Consider the following 19,239-nt stretch of genomic DNA (forward strand, 5'->3'; position numbering starts at 1 on the left):
AGTTGACACCCCTGATAAGCGAACACATTAAGCCGAACTTTAAAGAGAAGGGAAATTATATTCCAAGCGAACAAAACGATCAGCTACACCCAGACCTTCATTCTTTTCCCCGCCTCCCAGCAACAGACACTTCCCAATTAAGCCACTCTCCAATCATAGCTGCAGAAACACCCTCAGTCCCACACCCAGGCTACCTTGGGCAGTACTTCCGTTCTCCATTCCGGAACACTCCCCGTAAGAAGCTACACCATAGAGACGTTGACGAGTAGACCGTCCATACACCGTCAGTAAGGCGGTGTTTGAGGAATGTGATAATAAGCACAGGACGTGGGGGAGAGAAACCGGTGGTGCCCTGTCTTTTTTTTTTAAAGTCTCTTAACCCCACTTGCGATTTTTTTTTAAAAAAATACGGTCTTAAAATATGCCTTGTATTAATAATAATATTTGAAGTGGACGAGAGAAACGAATTAAAAAAGAGAAGGGAAAAAATCATCCAGCCAATCAGGGGCGCGGTGCGGTGTCACGTGCATGGCAGGGGCGGGGCTCCCGCTCAATTTGAAGGGCTCTCGAGCGAGGTTCCTTGTAGGAGGTTGGCTGTGAGCAGAGGCGGCGTTGGCGTTGTGTGACTGGCGTCTCTCCCGCTCCAGAGGCAAGAGGTTAGGGCGGCATAACGAACGAGTCTGGTGGGGCGGTGAAAAAATATTGGAGAGGCTCGGGTCATTTCGTAGAAAAAGAGGTGCTGGAGCTCATTAGCACAGCTCATTTGCATATGCCACACGCCCCAGACGTCACCGGCAGGTGTACTAAATTATATCAGCTCAGCATCTACCTTAAAAGGCTTCTTGAATTATAACTCATAATAAAACCTGACTCCCATCGTACTTTTCAAATTACTTTCTCCTATGTGGCCACAGTGGCGCGATGAAGATTTCTCTTTGTGTGCTTTATATGTTTTGGTTATTCTCCCGGTCTTTTTTGTGGGGGAAAATATTAGAAAGTTTGTCAAATCTTAAGAGTTCAGCAAAATTCTCACAGGGGTTTGAACAATGGAGCCCAGAAGCAATTATGGGGCCGGGGTAAGACAAAAAGCACAATAAAGTTTAGAGATTCTGGAGCTCCGCTCTTCTGAGCTCCTGCCTAAAATGAAGCCTGGAGAGGTATCCTGGGTTAAAAAAACAGGGTTTGAGTGAGTGGAGCCTCCATGGGCTGCCGCAGTCTACCTGTTGCTTGGGAGAGCATGAAGAGCCAGCAGTTTTTTATGGTGGTCCCTGCTCAGCTGGCTACTGTTGGGAAAGAGAATACTCCTTTCCCTCTGATCCATCCATGCAGCCACATGTGATTCTGTTTTTTTCCTTTTTTTTTAGGAAAAGTTTTTATGTCTGTCGATGGGGATTTGGTGTAAGATGAGTCCACTTTCAGTGCACTTTCCAACTGGATTTTGCCAGTTCACACAGTTTAATCCAGTTTGGAAGTGCATTATTAAGCATGTGTGTGATTGCAGCCTTAGCCTAGCATCAGTAAAGGTAAAGGGAGCACCAGTCATTTGCGACTCTGGGGTGATGTCGTATCATGATGCTTTTACAGCAGACTTTTAACGGACGGGGTGGTTTGCCATTGCCTTCCCCAGTCATCTACGCTTTCCCTCCAGCAAGCTGGGAACTCATTTTACCAACCTCAGAAGGATGGAAGGCTGAGTCAACCTTGAGCTGGCTACCTGAACCCAGTTTCCGCTGAGATCAAACTCAGGTCGTGAGCAGAGCTTGGACTGCAGTACTGCAGCTTACCACTCCGCGCCACGGGGCTCCTCTAGCATCAGTAGCCAGCCATTTGCCCCAATAAATATAGCAAAGAAGTCAAGACCTCCTATTGTCTCCCTGTGCAGGTGTCCATTTGCTTTACTGCTTTGGAGTGTGTAGGTTCTTTTTAGTCACTGACTAGCATCCATTGATGGATCTGTCCTCCATGGACCTGACTTATTCTCTCTTACAAACAGCTGATGCCAGTGGCCATAACTATGTCAACTGGCAGGGAATTCCACTTTAGTTACTTATTGAATAAAGAAGAACCTTGCTTTGTCTGTCCCGAATTGGTTCTACTTTTGAGGGAAAAAGTTCTCCCTTACTAGTGCATAATTTTATAAACTTGTATCATGCCTTTCCTTAATTATCTTTAATCTGAAAAGCCTGAACTTCTTTAGCCTTTCTTCATCCGTTTAATAATTGGCTACTCTCTTCTAGACTTTTTTCATTTTCTGCAATATGTTTTGATAAATGGTGACCGGATGGTAATATTCCAAACGGGGCCAGACCTATGCAAGAGCATTGCAGTGTTGGTTTTATTTTCAACCCTTTTCTTATTCCTATCAAAAAGTTTGCCTTTTTCACTTGCCACAACTGTTCAGGAAATTACATTGTCAAGAAGTCTTATTTGACTTTTGTCTTTTATCTGGACTCTTAACCTGGTTTTCTTTCTAAGGCTCAGGCCAGAACTGTTGACTCTGCAGTAAGTCTTACTCTGCGGGGCTTTTGAACTGTCTAAAACTGCCTTTTAGAAACAGTGCAGCAGGGTAGCAAAGGTGAAGTGGGGTATCAGTGTTTTGGTTGGGGCAGCTAATGGAAAGTGTACTGCCCTAAGTCCATGTAAAGCAACCTGCTTTCAGCAGTCAGATCCTTGGCCCTATGCAGGTCAGTCTTGTCTGCTTATCCTGGCGACATCTCAAAGGTCTTTAACATCACCTACTGCTCAGTCTTTTCAACTGGAAATGCTGGAAACTGAACAGGGACCTTTCTAATGCAAAGCAGATACTTCACCCTGTGAGCCATAGTTCTCCACTCCCCCCCCCCCGGTTGTTTTGTAGAAAAATAGGTGGTGGAGCTCATCCAGGGGTTGTTATGCAGCTGCACCTGCTATTCAATGGACAAGGAGGTGGAACTCTCAGAAAGGTTCAGGAGCTGTGCTCCTGTGAGCTGCCATTGAATCTGAGGCCTGCCCCCCCTCAAAAAAAAAATAACCCTGAAATTTGTCTTGGAGCTAGTATTTTTCCTACACAGATTGAGATGCCTGTTGCAACAGATGGAATCTGCTTTGTTGTTTTCTGCTGTGTCTGTTGGCCTGTTGGGGCATTGAGTTCTCACGGTAGTCTCTTGGACTTCTGTGTGCTGCGTTTTTGGGTTTTTTCCCCCTTCAATGTACCCTATCCTTAACCTTCATGTCTCAGTGATGTAATTTTTCTGGGGAAGACTTTCCAGTTTAAATGGAAATAAATAATTTCAGTACTTAAATGTCTGCAGAATTGAAGTAATGTTAAGCAAATGAAGGCGGATACTACCTGTACAAGGTCTGGGGTTTTCCTGTGCTTTCATAACCCATATTGAGCCCAGCTAACATGATTGATTTGCAGCACAGCAGCTCTTAAAAACTATAGGCAAACGGGTCGTTTGCATGTGGGGTGGAAAATATGCCATGGAAAAAATACCATAGGAAAATTTTCTGTTTTGGAAGGTTTTCTGCCCTATTTCACTGATGTGCTCCAAAGATATACAAAATGTGTTTCTTCCTTGCAGAATGGAGAGTTGTACCTTTCCAAAATATAGTAACAATGACATTGTTCTGCACATCCGCAACTCCTTGCTGACGGGAGGCGAGGCCAAAAGCTTTTCCAAAAATGACTTATTTCCGAACGTTAAGGTAAGTGTTGCAAAATTTTTTCCTTAATTTGAACTTTCATTGGGTTGATCCGGAAGCTCCAACAGGTCCAGAATGCGGCAGCACGAGTCCTGACAAGAATACCAGGGATGGCACATATTCTACCTGTGCTGCTCCAGCTACACTGGCTGCCGGTTAAGTACTGGGTTAGATTCAAGGTTTTGCTTATGACCTTTAAGACCTTGAGTGGTCTGGAACCGATGTATCTATGGGACCGCCTCCTCCACTATGTCCCTGGAACGGCATTGCACTCCAGTAGTCGAAATCTGCTGGTGATCCCTGGCTCGAAAGAGGTCTGGCTGTTCTCAACAAGGGCCAGGGCTTTCTCAGTCCTGGCCCCAACTTGGTGGAATGCTCTGCCAGAAGACAACAGGGCCCTGTGGGATCTTTTACAGTTTCGCAGGGCCTGTAAGGCAGAGGTGTTCCACCAAGCCTTTGCATAAGGACAGCAACGGTTGCCGTGCTGGCATTTTTTCCTCCCCGCCCCCTCTTGGGGGGATGCTCCCACCCCGATGTGATGCAATAACTGAATGAGAGCACTTTAAAGACGCCATCAGAGTTTTTAATTTTTTAATGTAATTGATTTTATATATGTGTATTTTTTTTTACTATTGTACATCGCCCTGAGCCTGGCGCTAGCAGGGGTAGGGTGATTCATTAAATGTAATAAATAATAATAATGATGTCCAACATTTTTTCCCCTTTTCCCTTCTGTATAACATCAGAGCTACTAAACCCCTCAATAAACGTAACTGTAGTTACTTGGATGGGCGCAGAACCACAAGCTTGATCTTTGTGTTTCAGAACGTTTGTTCACTAAGTTCTACTTGGTACCAGAGGTTCCCTGTTTGTGGTGTTCTGACATGTAGTTGCTTGGAACTATTTATTTTGCCTGTTCTATAATGAGAGCAAGGAAAACTTGTGAGAAATGCCAGTGCATTTCAGAAGTCCTGATAGGCAAAAGTCCCACCTTGCCCTGCCCAATTTTCAAATCACTTTTAAGGCTGAATATGAGCACCATGTTGGGGACTTCTGAAGTACAACATATTTTCTTTGTTTAGATTCTAGCCATGTATTTTTTTTTTAAGAACTACACCCCACCCACCCCCTGCCTTGGCTTCAGAATTTCTGGAGAGCTTATATCTCTGTGGCATGTCGCAAAATAAGAAACTCCCCCAAGAATTCTCTTTGATTTGTGAGATACGGAGAGGTCTTTCTTTTCTACCAAGAATCAGGCATAATTAAATTTATGCTGCTAGTGTGCAGCCCTCTCTATGGAGCCTTGCTTGGTAATTCATCATAATATAGCACTATGTAAATATGGTAGTATTGTAATACAACTCTTGCTTCCAGCAATGGTTCATAGTTAAACGAAGTTAAATCAATTACAGTAAATAAATTCTGTTCTTGGTCTGATCCGGGTAGATGGCAAATAATTTTTTTCCCTCTTTTAGCCTGAAGTGTTACAAGTGATCTTCATGAGAGCCTTGCAGATTGTCTATAGATTACGCCTGGAAGACTTTTACGTGGTATGCTTATGGCAAGCTTTGGGATAAAGGTGCTGGATCCAGACTGAAAGGAGAAGCTGAAATCTGTTTTGTGGTGAAAAAGGGGAATAAATGGAAGCAGATGTAGTTTCCTGTTTTGGAGTTCACTTGCGGTGTGGCTTGCAGAAGGCTTTTAAAGGGAATGCGGTTCTTTAAAATGACTTTGCAAGCTACACTGTGAGCGAACTCCGAAACGGTGAGTTCATTCGAAAGGTGTTTAAAGGGAAGGCAGTCCTTTTAAACACCTTCAAGCAGTGATCACACTTGGAGAAAGTGTTTAAAAGGATTGCCTTCCCTTTAAATATCTTGGGTAAACTTGTCGCTTTGGAGTTCACTCGTGGTGTGGCTTGCAAAAGTCATTTAAAGAGCCTGTCTTCTCTTTAAATGCCTTTCCCCCCACCATTGGAAATAACGGATGATGGGGGCACTTTTTTGAGGGGCCTCATATAATTGGACCTCTTGGCCCAATCTTTTTGAAACTTGGAGGGATTTTTGAGGCCTCAAAAAGCAGCCCCCACAGTGCCCCAAATACCCTCAGATTGATTTTGCATTGTACCCTATGGGGACCATTGACAATAATGGTCCCCATTGGGTATAATGGAGCCAAAAACTTTTGGGAATCCTGAATATTTACTGAATTTGAATAATACTATTATTGGGATTTGGGAATACGGGGAAATACTACTATTTTTCAGGTTCAATATACCCAAACCTGAAGAAGACTGTAGTAGGGTTTTTTTTGCACACCCCGAGCTTGAACCTTCCATCTGTATCTGAAAATATATGCTCTACCACAGAGCTTTACCCTTTTCTGTAAAATTAAAAGAGTCCAGCAAGGTGTGAACTCTGATCTTTTGATGTCAAATTCCAGAGTCCCAGTTACACCATGGGCCATAAAAGACATATCTCCCTTGGACAAATAAATCCAGCTTTGGTTAATGATGGGGTGATGTGATGTTCTAGTTCCCATTTCTCACTCTTATAGCGCAATGCAATAAGAACGCGTGTGTGACAATGATGTTTGCCAGTAGCTATGGCAGGTGGAGCACCATAAAACAAAAGGGTTACACTGTGAATGCACTGCATTGTGGAGATATGGCCAATGAGTAGCCATGGTATTTGGGAGTTGACTTTGTTAAAATCTGCAGTTAGGACATTTAGCTATGGGCTCAGATTCCACAAATTGGTTGTGTGTGGTTCTCCCCCCCCCCCCCCCCCCAGATGCTCTGTTCCTTCTGGAGACCTTCAACCTCTCTCTTAGGCTATTCAGCTCACCTGTACGTAAACTTCTTGTATGTTGCAGTGGGTTGGGTTCTCTGCTTTCCTTTGCTTGCATAGCATGGTCCTCCAGCAGTAGGTGTTTTCTATTCAAACAAGGCATAGTATCATGCATGAGCAGAAAATATCTAGAGGAACGCAAGTGGAGGGAAAAGGCAGAATCCATGCTAATATAATATTTTTGCTTGGGTGCTTTGTGTAAAAAGTATCTAATGCTGCAGTGCAGATTGAATTTTCTCTTGCGTCTTCACCTATGTTTTTGAAATATCGTGTCTTTGTTACTGCTAACTGGGTCTGCTGTGCATTTAGATGCCTGTTGCCTTTGAAACGGCATATCCCCAGATTTTTGAAGGCTACCTCCGCTTTGGCAATCTATATATTCACATGTGAGTATGCACAGATGGCCTTCATGTATGCTATCTTCCTTGTTGCCTCAAATTTGATCTGTGATGGACTTTCTGTGTAGCTGAGACAAGTTTTTAGCTTGCTATAGGTCATGACCCCCCCCTAAGTTCTTTGTTCCTGCTGGAGACTTCCAACCTGTACATAAATTTATTGTATGTTGCAGTGGGTTGGGGTTCTCTGCTTGCTGGGGGTTTCCTAGTGATGCTTGAGTTCATGGCAGCAAACTGGAATTCAGTTGGATGTTTGACTGGGGTCATGTCATGTGGTATAGTGCCAAAAAATACTGTGATAAAAATTAATAATGGTAAAGATTAATATGGATAAAAATTAATATCCTGCTTTTCCTAGCATGATCCTCCCTGTCTGCTCTGATTTTCATCTAGAATTATTGAAGGTCCCTGGCCCCACAAACTGTCTGCCTTGTGTCAACAAGGGTGAGCGCCTTCTCAGTGGTGGCCCCAGTCCTGTAGAGCCAGCTGCCCGAAGAGGTGTGTGCCTTGTGGGACCTCACTAGGTTCCACAGGGCAGGCAAGGCTGCTGTTTTTCAGGTGACCTTTGGGTAATTGTGATTCAGCAGGCAGCTGGTAAATTACTCCAACTGTGTCTTCACCATCTTTGCATCCTTACCCTGCTTGATAGTGGAATGATTTTAACTGGTATGGATTTTTTAATTGTTTTACATTTTAAAAGTATGTTGTATTTTATTTTTGTACTGTTTTATTGGATGTGTTTTATATTTTAGTTGCCTTGAGTCCCATTCAGGAGAGAGGGAGCAGGATATAAATTTGATATATAAATAAATATTCTGTTAAACCTTGACAGGGAGAAGTTTTTCCCAGTCTGCCGAGTCAACGACTTCCAGATGGCTGATCTCATAAGTCCAAGTAAGAATTTGAACTCATCTTTTGTATGCTGTTGGTTTTGTATGTCCTGTGAGAGAGCAGAAATGCTGCTCCTGTTGCATGGCACTGGCTGTTCTGCTAGGGGGATATCTAGAATTACTGATGATTAATGAGCTCTGTCCTGATGTCTCTTGACCTAGGCCCTTCTTAAAGCCACAGCACAGTCCAGGCTGTGGACCTTTTTTAAACGCTGCACTCTTCTACGTTTGATGCAGGGAAGACACATATTTATTTGGTTCAATTTCTATCCCAGCATTCCCACTCAGGGCAGCATTGGTTATAAAACAATAAAATCAGACCTTAAAAACTATAGCATTTGTAAGCCCTAAAATGATGTGGTGGTCCTTCCTTCCTTCCTTCCTTCCTTCCTTCCTTCCTTCCTTCCTTCCTTCCTTCCTTCCTTCCTTCCTTCCTTCCTTCCTTCCTTCCTTCCTTCCTTCCTTCCTTCCTTCCTTCCTTCCTTCCTTCCTTCCTTCCTTCCTTCCTTCCTTCCTCCCTCCCTCCCTCCCTCCCTCCCTCCCTCCCTCCCTCCCTCCCTCCCTCCCTCCCTCCCTCCCTCCCCTCCCCTCCCCTCCCCTCCCCTCCCCTCCCCTCCCCTTTCCTTTCCTTTCCTTTCCTTCCTTCCATTTTTATCCCTCCCTCTCCGCGAGCGGACTCAGGGTGGCTAACAATCAGTTCTATAAAACAGTTTAAAATCAATAAAATACAATTTAAAACATTATATGGTGCTATGCAACTTCAATATGGCAGGATCTTCTTTTTCTGTTCCTGTTCGCGATCCTACAATGTTTATAGCTCCTCAGTGGTGTGAGGTGGCAGTTTCCTCTTAGTTAGATGTTGAAGGCCTGTCAGAATAGTTCAGTTTTGCAGGTCCTGCGGAATTGTGAAAGATCTCTCAGGCCCCTTATGGCCTCTGGGAGGGCATTCCACATTTCTGGTGCTGCCACCGAAAAAGTCCTAGTCATAGCTGGTTAACCTAAGAATATAGTGCCCTCTTTCAGCTACACTCATGAGAGGCAAATGACAACAGCACTAAGACCATGAAGAAGAGAGAGACACGTCGCCTACCATTAATCTGGATAATTTCTTGGGTAGTACTAAACCAGTAAGAAGATACAGAATTCCAGAGCTGAACTAAGCAGTTTGAATCAGTTTATTGAGGTGTAAGTAATGGGATTTAAGTCTCTAAGAAGATTAATACAGAGTGTTTATGAATGAAACAGCAGAAGGGGAACCTCAGAATAACTAAGCATGATAAATTCAAATACATACTATGGGCATTATCAAAACATAAAAACCTTATGGTGCGTTTAAGACAAAGCAGTTAACAATAAAAATTAACTTAATGGCAAAAAACCTAACATGCTTCCTGCCCATCTGCTTTGTAAGCTAAGTTGAATCTTCCAGCACTGCATATCTGTCTCCACATTATCTCTAGTCCGTAGTTAATAAACTAAAGAAAGCCCTTAAAGCTCTCTGTATACTACTGTTATCAGCAATGCATATCTGCTTTCAGGTCCAGTGATGGCTGCTGGGCAAAGGAAGAACTGATTAAACAGAAGATATGTGGCCAAAAGATAAAACCAATAAAGGCTGACTAAAAGATTTTAAAAATTGCGCAACGTTTATAATCCTAGTAAAACGATTCTCCTTTGATAAATAGGCAAGATGTAAATTAAAAGCATAAACTACCATGCAGCCAATAAAAGAAAATATTGAAATAAAGTCTCATGTAAACCAAATGCATTTCAACTAAATTAAATCAATGGTGCGGTCTCATTTGGAATACCGTGCACAGTTCTGGTCACCGCACCTCGAAAAAGATAATAGCGCTGGGGAAAGTGTAGAAAAGGGCAATTAGAATGATGAAAGTGTGGAACACTTTCCCTATGAGGAAACGTTAAAGCACTTGGGGCTCTTTAGCTTGGAGAAATGATGACTGAGGTGTGACATGATAGGGGTTTACAAGATTATGCGTGGGATAAAGAAGGTAGAGAAAGAAGCCACACAATATGTGTGAAAGAGCCACAGTTTGGCCACTCCTGAGCTACAGGCATCAAACTCGCAGCAGACCTCCCCAGGATGCCCTTCTACTCGTGTGCAGATTGGCTTTGGGGAAATGGGAGATCTTAGGGTCTGTGCGCAAAAGGGGGGGTATTGTCTCAAACACCCCCCTACTGGCCAGAGGCATCAAACTGGCGATGGACCTCACTGGGATGCCTCTATACTTACCCTCTAAGTTGTATGTAGATTGGCTTTGAGGAAGGGGAAGATCCTAGGGTCCATGTGCAAAAGGATGAGGGGAATTGTGTCAAATGGCCCCCTGCATCTAAACTTTAAATGACATCAGTTCATTCGCCCAGTCTCCCCACCACTTTGCAACTGCAGAAAGGCTGTAGAAGAACATCCTCCCTGGTTGCCTTGACAATTAATGGTCCATGGATTGACCCAAAGAACTGCCAAAAATCAAAACGCAGTCTGTCCAAAGAGGAAATGCAGAGACTAGGCAAACGGACCATGAACCTATCCCCAGTCCGGTCAAAAATTAGGTCCGTGGTCCAGTCTGTGGTCATCCCTAGAAAAATAACAAGCTAGATTCTTTAATAATGGCCAAGAGTGATAATATATTTATTTCTGTAAATTTATAGTCCGCCCTTTCCCATAATGGGCTCAGGGTGGATTCCAACATGGTAAAACAATTAAAACCGGCAATAAAACAATCAAACAATTAAAACAATTAAGCTGTTAGATCAGAATTAATTTAAGGCAGCGTAGATGGTGTGAACACATAAATTAAGACATAATTGTCACAGGCAACTTAGATGTCCAAAAGATGTCAGCTGTATCAGCCCAATTTTTAGCAATCAAGATGGCAATCTGTGCCGGGAGACCAGTTAGATGGTATAATGAAATAAGGACACCCACTTGCCTCAGCCACAGGCCTGGCGGAACAACTCCGTCTTACAGGCCGTCCGGAATGGTAACAAATCCAGTAGGACCCAAACCTCCATAGGGAGCTGATTCCACCAGGTCGGCCAGGGCCGAGAAAGTCCTGGCCCTGGTCAAGGCAAGCCGAACATCCTTTGGGCCAGGGATGGTCAGAAGATGTTGGCTGGCCCATCATAATGACCTCCGGGGCTCATATGGGGAGCAGATCAAACATTCAGAGCGTAAAGCAAATATGCCCCCCTTAGTATTACAATGAGTGAATGACTTGTAATACCTTTTAGTTTCTGTAGGCTTTTAAAAAAATTGTATGCTCAAGGAATTAGTACATGCACTGCAGTGTCTACAAGATAAATTGCTCAAGATCCCCCGTCAAGCTTCCATGGCAGAGTGAGGATTCAGACTTGGGCAATCAAGTTCCTAGTCCAACACTAACCACGACACCACAGCTTTGTGATACCATATTGATCTGTTGGGTTCAACAGGGACAGGTTAACATTTATCTGTAACTGATGATGCTTGAGTTATCTTCTGTTAGTCACACAGACCCCATCTTCTGCGCTGCTTCTGTTTTCATTATCAGTTCCCCAGTAGGTCTATCTGCTTCCTAAACAGAAGTTTTGCCCTAGAACTTCAAAACGCAAGAAATGTTTTAACATGCTCCTGGAGTCCTCCACTGCTATAGTCTTCTTTAGCTGGCTGCATCTACACTGAACAGTTTAATGTTAAACACGTGGTCTTTTGAATTTGAAAAATGGCATGCCCTGTACCTGTGATGAAAGCATTCACTGTTTTTTTTCCCCTGATGAAATTCTAGAACCCAAGAGGACGGCACATTTCTTGAGTGGCATTATTAACTTCCTTTTTTTCCGTGATTCCCGCCGTGAGGTTTACCTGGAAATCCAGAGCACACACGTAAGATTACTTGTTCAGTTTTCTGGGATTTGGATGATACTGGCTGTACTCAGCTGTTTGGAAACTTCGGCCGTGATGCCTCTGGACTTCCTGTTTTTCTGCTTCCTCAGTCTCTTTACCATGCCATGTATGTCACTTGCTGTCTGTTGAGTCTGTGTAAGCCTTTTTCTTCCAAGTTGACTTTTTACGGTGCTTGCAGAAATGGTTGAAATCATCCTATTGCTTCATTTTCTCAACAGTTATAGCAATTCAGGTAGTTTAACCAGTCGTGGAGAGAAGCCTCCTTCCTGCCAATTCTGTGCACAATCACTTGGCATATTACAAAATAGTTTCTTGTGGAGATCTGTCTTGTCAAACAGCATGCAGTCCTGACACGAGCCTTAGAAGGGCCTGTACACTCCCACTTAGCTCAGTAACATTTGAATCCTTCCTCCAACTGAAGTGGCTTTTCTTCTGGAGAAGGAGTTACTAGTGGAAGGCTCCTTGGGCTGCAGGAAAGCTTCTGATTTCTCTGAGTGGAGCGGCAGGATACAGGCCAGTCGTCACAAATGGGCACCTGCTATTAAAGGTTGCAGATTGTCAACTCCCTCAAATACCTGCAAAAATAAGATTCAGTCACGCTCAGCATACATTCCTGAGCAGAGGGTGGGTGGAAGCCGTTCTGCATTTTGCCTTGAGCAAGAGAGGTGCTGGGGAATCTCACAGCTCCAGCACTCAGCCCCGCTGATGCTTATGCTTACCTGAGGGTCAGAGTCCCCTGCTTTTTCTTCTGGCCCTTGAAGTGCTGGGGACCTCTCTTCACTAGTCTGCTACCCCCCCCTCCCCCCCCCTCTTCAGTGTTCTAGCCTGTTGGGACCATTTTTATCAGGTTTTCTTTTCTTTGTCAAGTTTCCAAAACAAAAGGGCCTCTCCTTCATTTTTTTAAACTTTGTGTGCACCTGTGAAGTTTCCTCAAGTGTGGAGAGACACCCCCCCCCTTATCTTGTCAGTGGGTGGCACTGTTGGTCAACTTTCAGTATTCACAGAGCTGGGCAGTGTTCTGTCAGATGTAAGGATATTGTGAAACACAGAAGAAACTGGTTGAAAAGTAGGGGCCTGGGAACGTGGGGCTGGTCTAAGGAGAAAATGAAGTCCGGGACTGAGATTAATAGGAACTAGAAGGAGAAGGTGGGAAGGGATGAGAGAAGCAGGGGAAGTTGAGTGGCTGTGGGCCAAGAAGCAAGTGGTTAGCGGGTCTTGACTCTGCATGTGTCTCTATATTTTGAATGCAACAGGAGTGAGAACCTTTCTAGTGTTACAATGAGTTGGGGTGAGGAGTCACACCTTGTGAAATGCTGCTTTCTGGGCAGCTGCAACTCTCGTTCCTTGAAAAGTGAAGCTCGGGCCATCAGTGGGGTGGGGGAGAAGCCAGATCAAGGAGTGACTCCCTGTGTGTACTGTGGAGAATCAGCTAGGGAAGGGTGGGGAAAGATCCTTTTAGCTATCAGCTGCAAATTACCAACTCAGTTGTTGGATCCTGGTCAGCTTTCTGCCTGCCCTTGGCCAGTAGACGTGCTGGATAGTTCTACATATACAACCAGAAATTAGAGCAGATTTTTAAGGGTTGTAACCTAAAAATGGAGCAATATTTTTTTGGGGGTGTGTGTGGAATGTGGTGAGCTGTTTGTAAAGTTCGCTATCTTTATTATTATGACCAATTTTTTATTTTGCAGAAACTGGCTGTGGAAAAAGTGCAGCAGCTTCAGATGTCGATCCAGAAGGCAACGTTGAAGCTGGAAAAACTTGAGTAAGCTGCTTGAGATTTAGCGGTCACAACTTAAATATGCAGCCTGTGTCTGAGTTCAGATTGTACTTTGGATATGCAATGGAACGTGCAGATCTCTCCCCGTTAAGCATAGAGTCTGTTGAGGAGGCAGCGGAGCTCTTAACTGCAGCTGAATTCAGATCCAAGCACAGAGTACCTGGTCACTACCTCCATGACCTTTTGCCTTAACGGTAGTTGGAAATTAAGGGAGGGGTTCGGGTGTGATTAGGGCTATAGTCTTCTTCTTTTGAAGACTTTGAAGATCTCTTGGTATTTCCAGTGGGTCTTTATAGTATGCCTCAGGACAAATACATTGCAGCGGTTTACTCCTCTTACAAGCAGCAATCCTCAGCTAGCTTTGGGTATTAGCAGTGGTATAAGAATGTGAGGCTTGTTCCCACCCAATAAAAGCTACTCATGGCTACCTGATGATAAGGACCAAGTCACCAAAGCTGTTCATGCTCTTTCTGGTCTTGGGAGGCTGACTTGCATGGTAACTTTTATAGTGTATAAGTAGGGGCCTGAAATACGTGATTTTCTCCACCCTCAGAACATCTGTCTTATCCCAAAGTGCATGTCCTAGAAGACTTCCTTTCTTATTCTAATCCTTGTGAGTAGGTGCAAAGCAAGAGTCCTTTCCTGGCTTATGGTTGTGTATGCACTAGGAGATATGGGTGGAGTAGTTAGGGAAAGGCAAGCCATTGCAGTAGCTTAATGAGCAGAGGATGGATAAAGCTGAACATGCTCATTGGTCAATTTTCAGCTATCTCAGGGACTTGCTGAGTGTTGAGGGGGAGAATAGAGCTGTTCATTCTACTCACGTGAGCTTGACTTAAGCTCAGTGAACTTGAGATGGGAACAGGGGTGTCGAAGTTCAAACGCATTTATTTTGAGGGCCTGACCTGACATAAATGAGACCTTGTTGGGCCGGGCTATGTCGGGTTGGACCGAGCTATGTCAGGCCAGGCCATGTGTGTACCTAAGATTAGGTAGCAGAGAGATAAGCTTTATAAAGGACACAAACACAATGGTAATCAGAGTGCTGTTGAGTTGTCTGTTTATAGAATGTTTTTATTGTATTTTATTGTTTTATCGTATGTTGTACTCCACCTTGAGCCCTACGGGGAATGGGCGGAATAGAAATATACTAAATAAATAAATAAATAAATTTTTAAAAACTTGAAACATGCTTAAAATGCTAACACTCAGTCTTAAAGATGCTTTCTTTGTATTTCTCCCATGGAATCCCGGGAACTGGGCAAAGAAAGCTCTGGCTCTTTCCTTCCTTCCCCAGGGGGCTGGGGGGGGGGAGCTTCAGCCAATAGAAGGAAGAGAGGCTTGGCTCAGTAGCTCTGCTGTGTGATTGAGAGTGCCTGGAAACAAGCTCTGCCTCCCCCCCTTCCTCCCCAAGGGAGGAGCCTCAGCCAATGGAGAAAATAGAGGTTTTGCTCTGTAGATCCTATGCAATTGAACACGCTTTGCATAGCAAGCTGTTATGCAGAAGGAAGCAAGATGTAGGGAGAAGGAAGCAGATGACAGCTAGCTGCTCAGGGGCCTGATAGGAGTCCTCCGGGGGCCTGATTCAGCGCCAACCCCCCCCTAAAAAGCCTGTAAAACGGATATATCCACAGCTTTCCTAAAAAGTGGGAGTCTTTGAATATTTACTCTTGAATACCCAACGTCATTTTCTCCTGTGCATCCAGTACTATCCCTGCCGATCAACAGGAGGAGTTCAAGGAGCTGTCTCAAGATATTCAACAGCTGGAGCACAAGCTCAACCAGGAGTATCGGCAGAAAGCGGTACGTGGGAGTCTGCTTGAGATGCAAGGCTCCTTTGGCTTTGCTCTCTAAGGACTTAGTCTCAAAATGGCAGCTTTTGTGTTTTGAATCTTAAAAGATCACCTCCATGGCCTGTGAAGCTCATTCCGTCACCTTCTGTGAAACACAAAAGGCCACGGCTTGTTCTTCAGAGACTGGCCACTGTGTGCAGCTGTGAGTTAGAGGAATGTGCAGTTTCTGCATAGCCACAGGCTAGACAGAATGTCAGGCAAAGGTCTAGGCTCTGCTGGAGCTCAAAGGGAAAAGCCAAGTTTCTTGTTTCCTTAATTGTCAAACGGTTGTTCTTTCCACTAGAGCACTTTGCAAGAAGTGATCGGCCAAAGGAGAATGAAAATTACAGAAAAAACCCAAAATCTGGTAAGTGTATCTCAGCAGGGAATTGATGGTAGCCTTTGGAGTAACCTCAGCATGCAGAGAGGTGCAGCTGAATGTACATTTGTCTTCAACTGTCTACATGCATTGTATTTCAGGTAGGTTATTATGCAGTGGTAGAACACAATTTGAGTCCAGTAGCACCTTGATGATCAGCAAAATTTTCCGGGGTTTGAGGCTTTGTGAGTCAAAACTCATTTTGTCAGATACAAATGAGAATGAAGTTCCATCATCTAGTAGGTCAGAAGAAGAGAGGCATTTCAAAGAAGACGAGTAGGTGTTTATACCCTGCTTTACCATAAGGAATCTCAAAGCAGTTTACAATCCCATTCTCTCCCTCTCCCCACAAGTGACACCTTGTGAGGTAGGGTGGGACTGAGAGAATTCTGAGAACTGCGACTGGCCCAAGGTCATCCAGCTGGCTTCATGTGGAGGAGGAGTGGGGAATCAAACCTGGTCCCCCAGATTTGAGTCTTCCCCTCTTAACTGTTACAGCACCAGAGAAGGACCAGGTGGTCTTGGGATGCAGTGGGACAAAGGAAAATGTAATTGGCTTGCACAGAGATTGGAGATATGCATAGAGGTGGCAAATGCATCTGAAATGAGATTAGAATCCTGTGTCCCTATTACAGCACTGGGACTTTCATATGTATCCTGGTTATGGTCTCATGCAAAGAAAAAACTTCAAAATGCAATAAGAACAATGTTTCCATGGTACTCTGTACTAACATTGGAATTTTGTGTTGCAAGATGGTTGCTGCTACTGGAACTTTATCTTCTCCTGGGGGAGGTGGACATATTCCAGCTACTTGAGTCAATCCTCTGCCAGATACTGAAACACTAACAAGCTCAATTTTGAGTACAAAAACAGCAGACTGTCATAAGCTGCCTGGAATAGTGTATAATTTATTCAGGGTATTTTACAATCAATGTGTTAAGGTTTGCTTAACAAAATAGCCAGGTGTTGACAATCTATAGTATTGCGTGGGGCACCCCCATAAGGTGGCTGGTGCTGAGACAGCCCTTTGTGCCCCTTTTGCAGGACAGGTTCTAGTGTTTTGGAAAACCGAAGTAATCAAAGCTGCTGCTTGTTGCGCTTCTGTGCTATGGCAGGCGTCGCTGCTAATGATATTTCCTTATTTGAAGACTTTAGTAGCCAGGCTGATTGCTGGCTACTAAAAGGCTGCCTTATGGGTCCTCTGATTGGTATTGGCTTGAACCTTGCCTTGGCATCGGCCAAATTCTGCATTCACTCTTGTTAATTAGAACGAGCTCAAACGCATCATATGTGAGCTGAAAGAGGAAAAAGAGCAACTGAAGTCCAAGATCACGGAGTCTCCAGAGGAGCTGACCAGTTGCAAAGAACGCTTGAAGGAGACGCTCTTGAAGATCAAGAAGGACAAGGTGAGGGGTGCAGTCTCTTTTGTGTTCGATTTTATCGGCAGCAATTGAGCTACCTTCATAAGTGCACATTCCATAAATATAATAAATACATTTCTTTGATCTATTTCTGGTGCTTAGGTATTCATACTGGCTTGATTGAGAGAAACCAAGTGCGGTGTCCTTCATAACATTCCCCATCCGACCAGCCTTTATAAGCTTTAATTCATGACTTTTTTCTTTGTTTTTCCTGCTGGCTTTCTCCTCAGTGGAGATCTCTAAGCGGGATGCACTGTTTTTCCTCTCCTCCATTTTCTCTTCACAACAACCCTGTGAGGTAGGTTAGGCTGAGCGCATGTGACTGGCCAAAGATAATCTAATTACCTTAATTTAATTCGCACATAAGCAGGCTTTTCTTCAACTCTGGAGAGGTTACAGAGAAGTAATCCCCAAAAAGTTTGCCAAAGTTCATAATTAAAGGGGGAGATTGGGGTGGGGGCTTAGCAAAATTGATAGGGGATTCCGCCTGCACTGCCCCCCACAGTGTTTACAGCCCTGCCATAGAGTCACCATAGGTATTGGTCTCAGGGTATTCCTCCTCCTACCTCATGATTTGAGGCATCAAGCAGTACACTTGTTCTTGTGAAATTAGAACGTTACTTTTGGTACACTTGTTCTCCTACCTTTTGACTGTTTGTCTTGGGATTTTGTTGGATGGAAAACTGGAACTCCAAAAAAATGCAGTTGGTCACGCTGGCATCTCGGCGAGGAGTCTCAATATAACACAGTGTTGTGAAAAGCACACAGCTCTAGGAGCAGCTGTTCAAACAAATTGTTAACTTCCTTTAAAAATACACTGTACATAAACCACTAGCTTTAAGGATGCAATCAGTATCGCTTTGGCTGAAGCTGAAACATATATGGCGTCTCTTTTAATTTGCGTTAGAAAAACAGTAAGGGTACAGAAAATAATACTTTTATTGCTCATAATAGGAATAAGACCTATTATGAGAAATAAATGGGCTCTAGAAAGAGCCCGTCTACAATGGACTCTAGAAAGAGGCTCTGGGTGAGGGCCCGCCCACCTAAGTGAAGGCATTCACTCCTCCCAACCCCATTTCCCAGCTTCCCACCCCGCCTCCAACTACCCCCCCAACCACCTCTTCCTCTCAACTACTGCATCACCCTTGGCACTCTACTACTCCCCCCACCCCTGACACTCATGCTTTTCATGAAGTTCATGATGCCGGGTGGGTGGAAGCTCCCAAGGCCAGCAGAACGGAAGGAGGAGAGATCTTCCCTATAAACATGACCCTCAGCTCACAAACCATTAAGTGGGTGATGTTCGTCATGGAATTAGGTTCGTGACAATGTTCACGCCCTTCCCTATTTGGGACTGCTAAATCCTTCTCTCTTTTTCTCATCTTGTAAAATTTTGAAGCTTATTAATTTTGGCAACACATTCATTTTAATTGTAGAGATTCTTCCTAGCCATGAGATTTTTAGTTTTTTCCATCAATAAATCTGCTTGAATTGTTTTCCAGATTTTCTGTTATTGTTAAAAAGATTACAGTTTTTACCGGTCAGTTTGTGTTGTTTACAATCTCTTCTTCTTGCTGTGTTAAAAATGTTATCATTTAGGGGGATATTTCTGGTGATTCAAGACTGTTGGAATAATTTTGCCCAGTCAAATTTATTCCCAAATATGTTCCTTTTTCAATTGAAATTGCTTCTGTTAGTTTCCCATTAATTAAAATCTTTGCTTATTGATTGGAGTATATTCCATGCATCCAGCTCCAAAATGCAGGACCACAATGTGGCTTATCAAGCCCCCGCACTGGTTTATCTGTCAGTTGTGTCTCTCCAGTGGGGGACAGCTAAAGCTAGAGAAGTATCCCTTCTTTCCTGGTGCTGTTCGCCCCACAGCAAGACATTACTGGAGCCTTTGAAAGTGTTCCTTATCAGGTTGCCATATTCCCTAGAAGTCTCTATGGTGTGTCTCTTTTTTAAATGGTGTTTCTTTTTCCAGGAAAAAAATGGTCCATGGTATTTCCTTTTAGTTCAGATTAATTTAATTTAATAATTGCTATCTGGGTTTCCATTGGGAAAATGGAAGTTTAGAGGCCTCTCTTATATGCTGAAAGAG

At 43.8% G+C, this 19,239-nt stretch overlaps 1 protein-coding gene across 2 annotated transcripts in view; it reads left to right on the top strand.

The window, feature by feature from the left end:
- Positions 1–197: 197 nt before the first annotated feature.
- The window catches only part of NUF2 (NUF2 component of NDC80 kinetochore complex), a 30,405-nt gene continuing 11,363 nt past the window's right edge, over positions 198–19,239 (top strand). Inside the window, exons 1-10 of one of the 2 annotated variants that reach the window (XM_060232580.1) lie at positions 198–656; positions 3,564–3,687; positions 5,160–5,234; positions 6,840–6,916; positions 7,758–7,819; positions 11,601–11,698; positions 13,411–13,484; positions 15,206–15,302; positions 15,636–15,698; positions 16,980–17,117. In XM_060232580.1, coding sequence (XP_060088563.1) covers positions 3,565–3,687; positions 5,160–5,234; positions 6,840–6,916; positions 7,758–7,819; positions 11,601–11,698; positions 13,411–13,484; positions 15,206–15,302; positions 15,636–15,698; positions 16,980–17,117 — 807 coding nt within the window. In that variant the 5' untranslated portion in view covers positions 198–656; position 3,564. The remainder of the gene's footprint in view (positions 657–3,563; positions 3,688–5,159; positions 5,235–6,839; positions 6,917–7,757; positions 7,820–11,600; positions 11,699–13,410; positions 13,485–15,205; positions 15,303–15,635; positions 15,699–16,979; positions 17,118–19,239) is intronic. The other variant, XM_060232581.1, reaches the window with a different exon arrangement.

Source organism: Heteronotia binoei, chromosome 2 (assembly GCF_032191835.1).
Source record: "Heteronotia binoei isolate CCM8104 ecotype False Entrance Well chromosome 2, APGP_CSIRO_Hbin_v1, whole genome shotgun sequence".
NCBI classification, from domain to species: domain Eukaryota; kingdom Metazoa; phylum Chordata; class Lepidosauria; order Squamata; family Gekkonidae; genus Heteronotia; species Heteronotia binoei.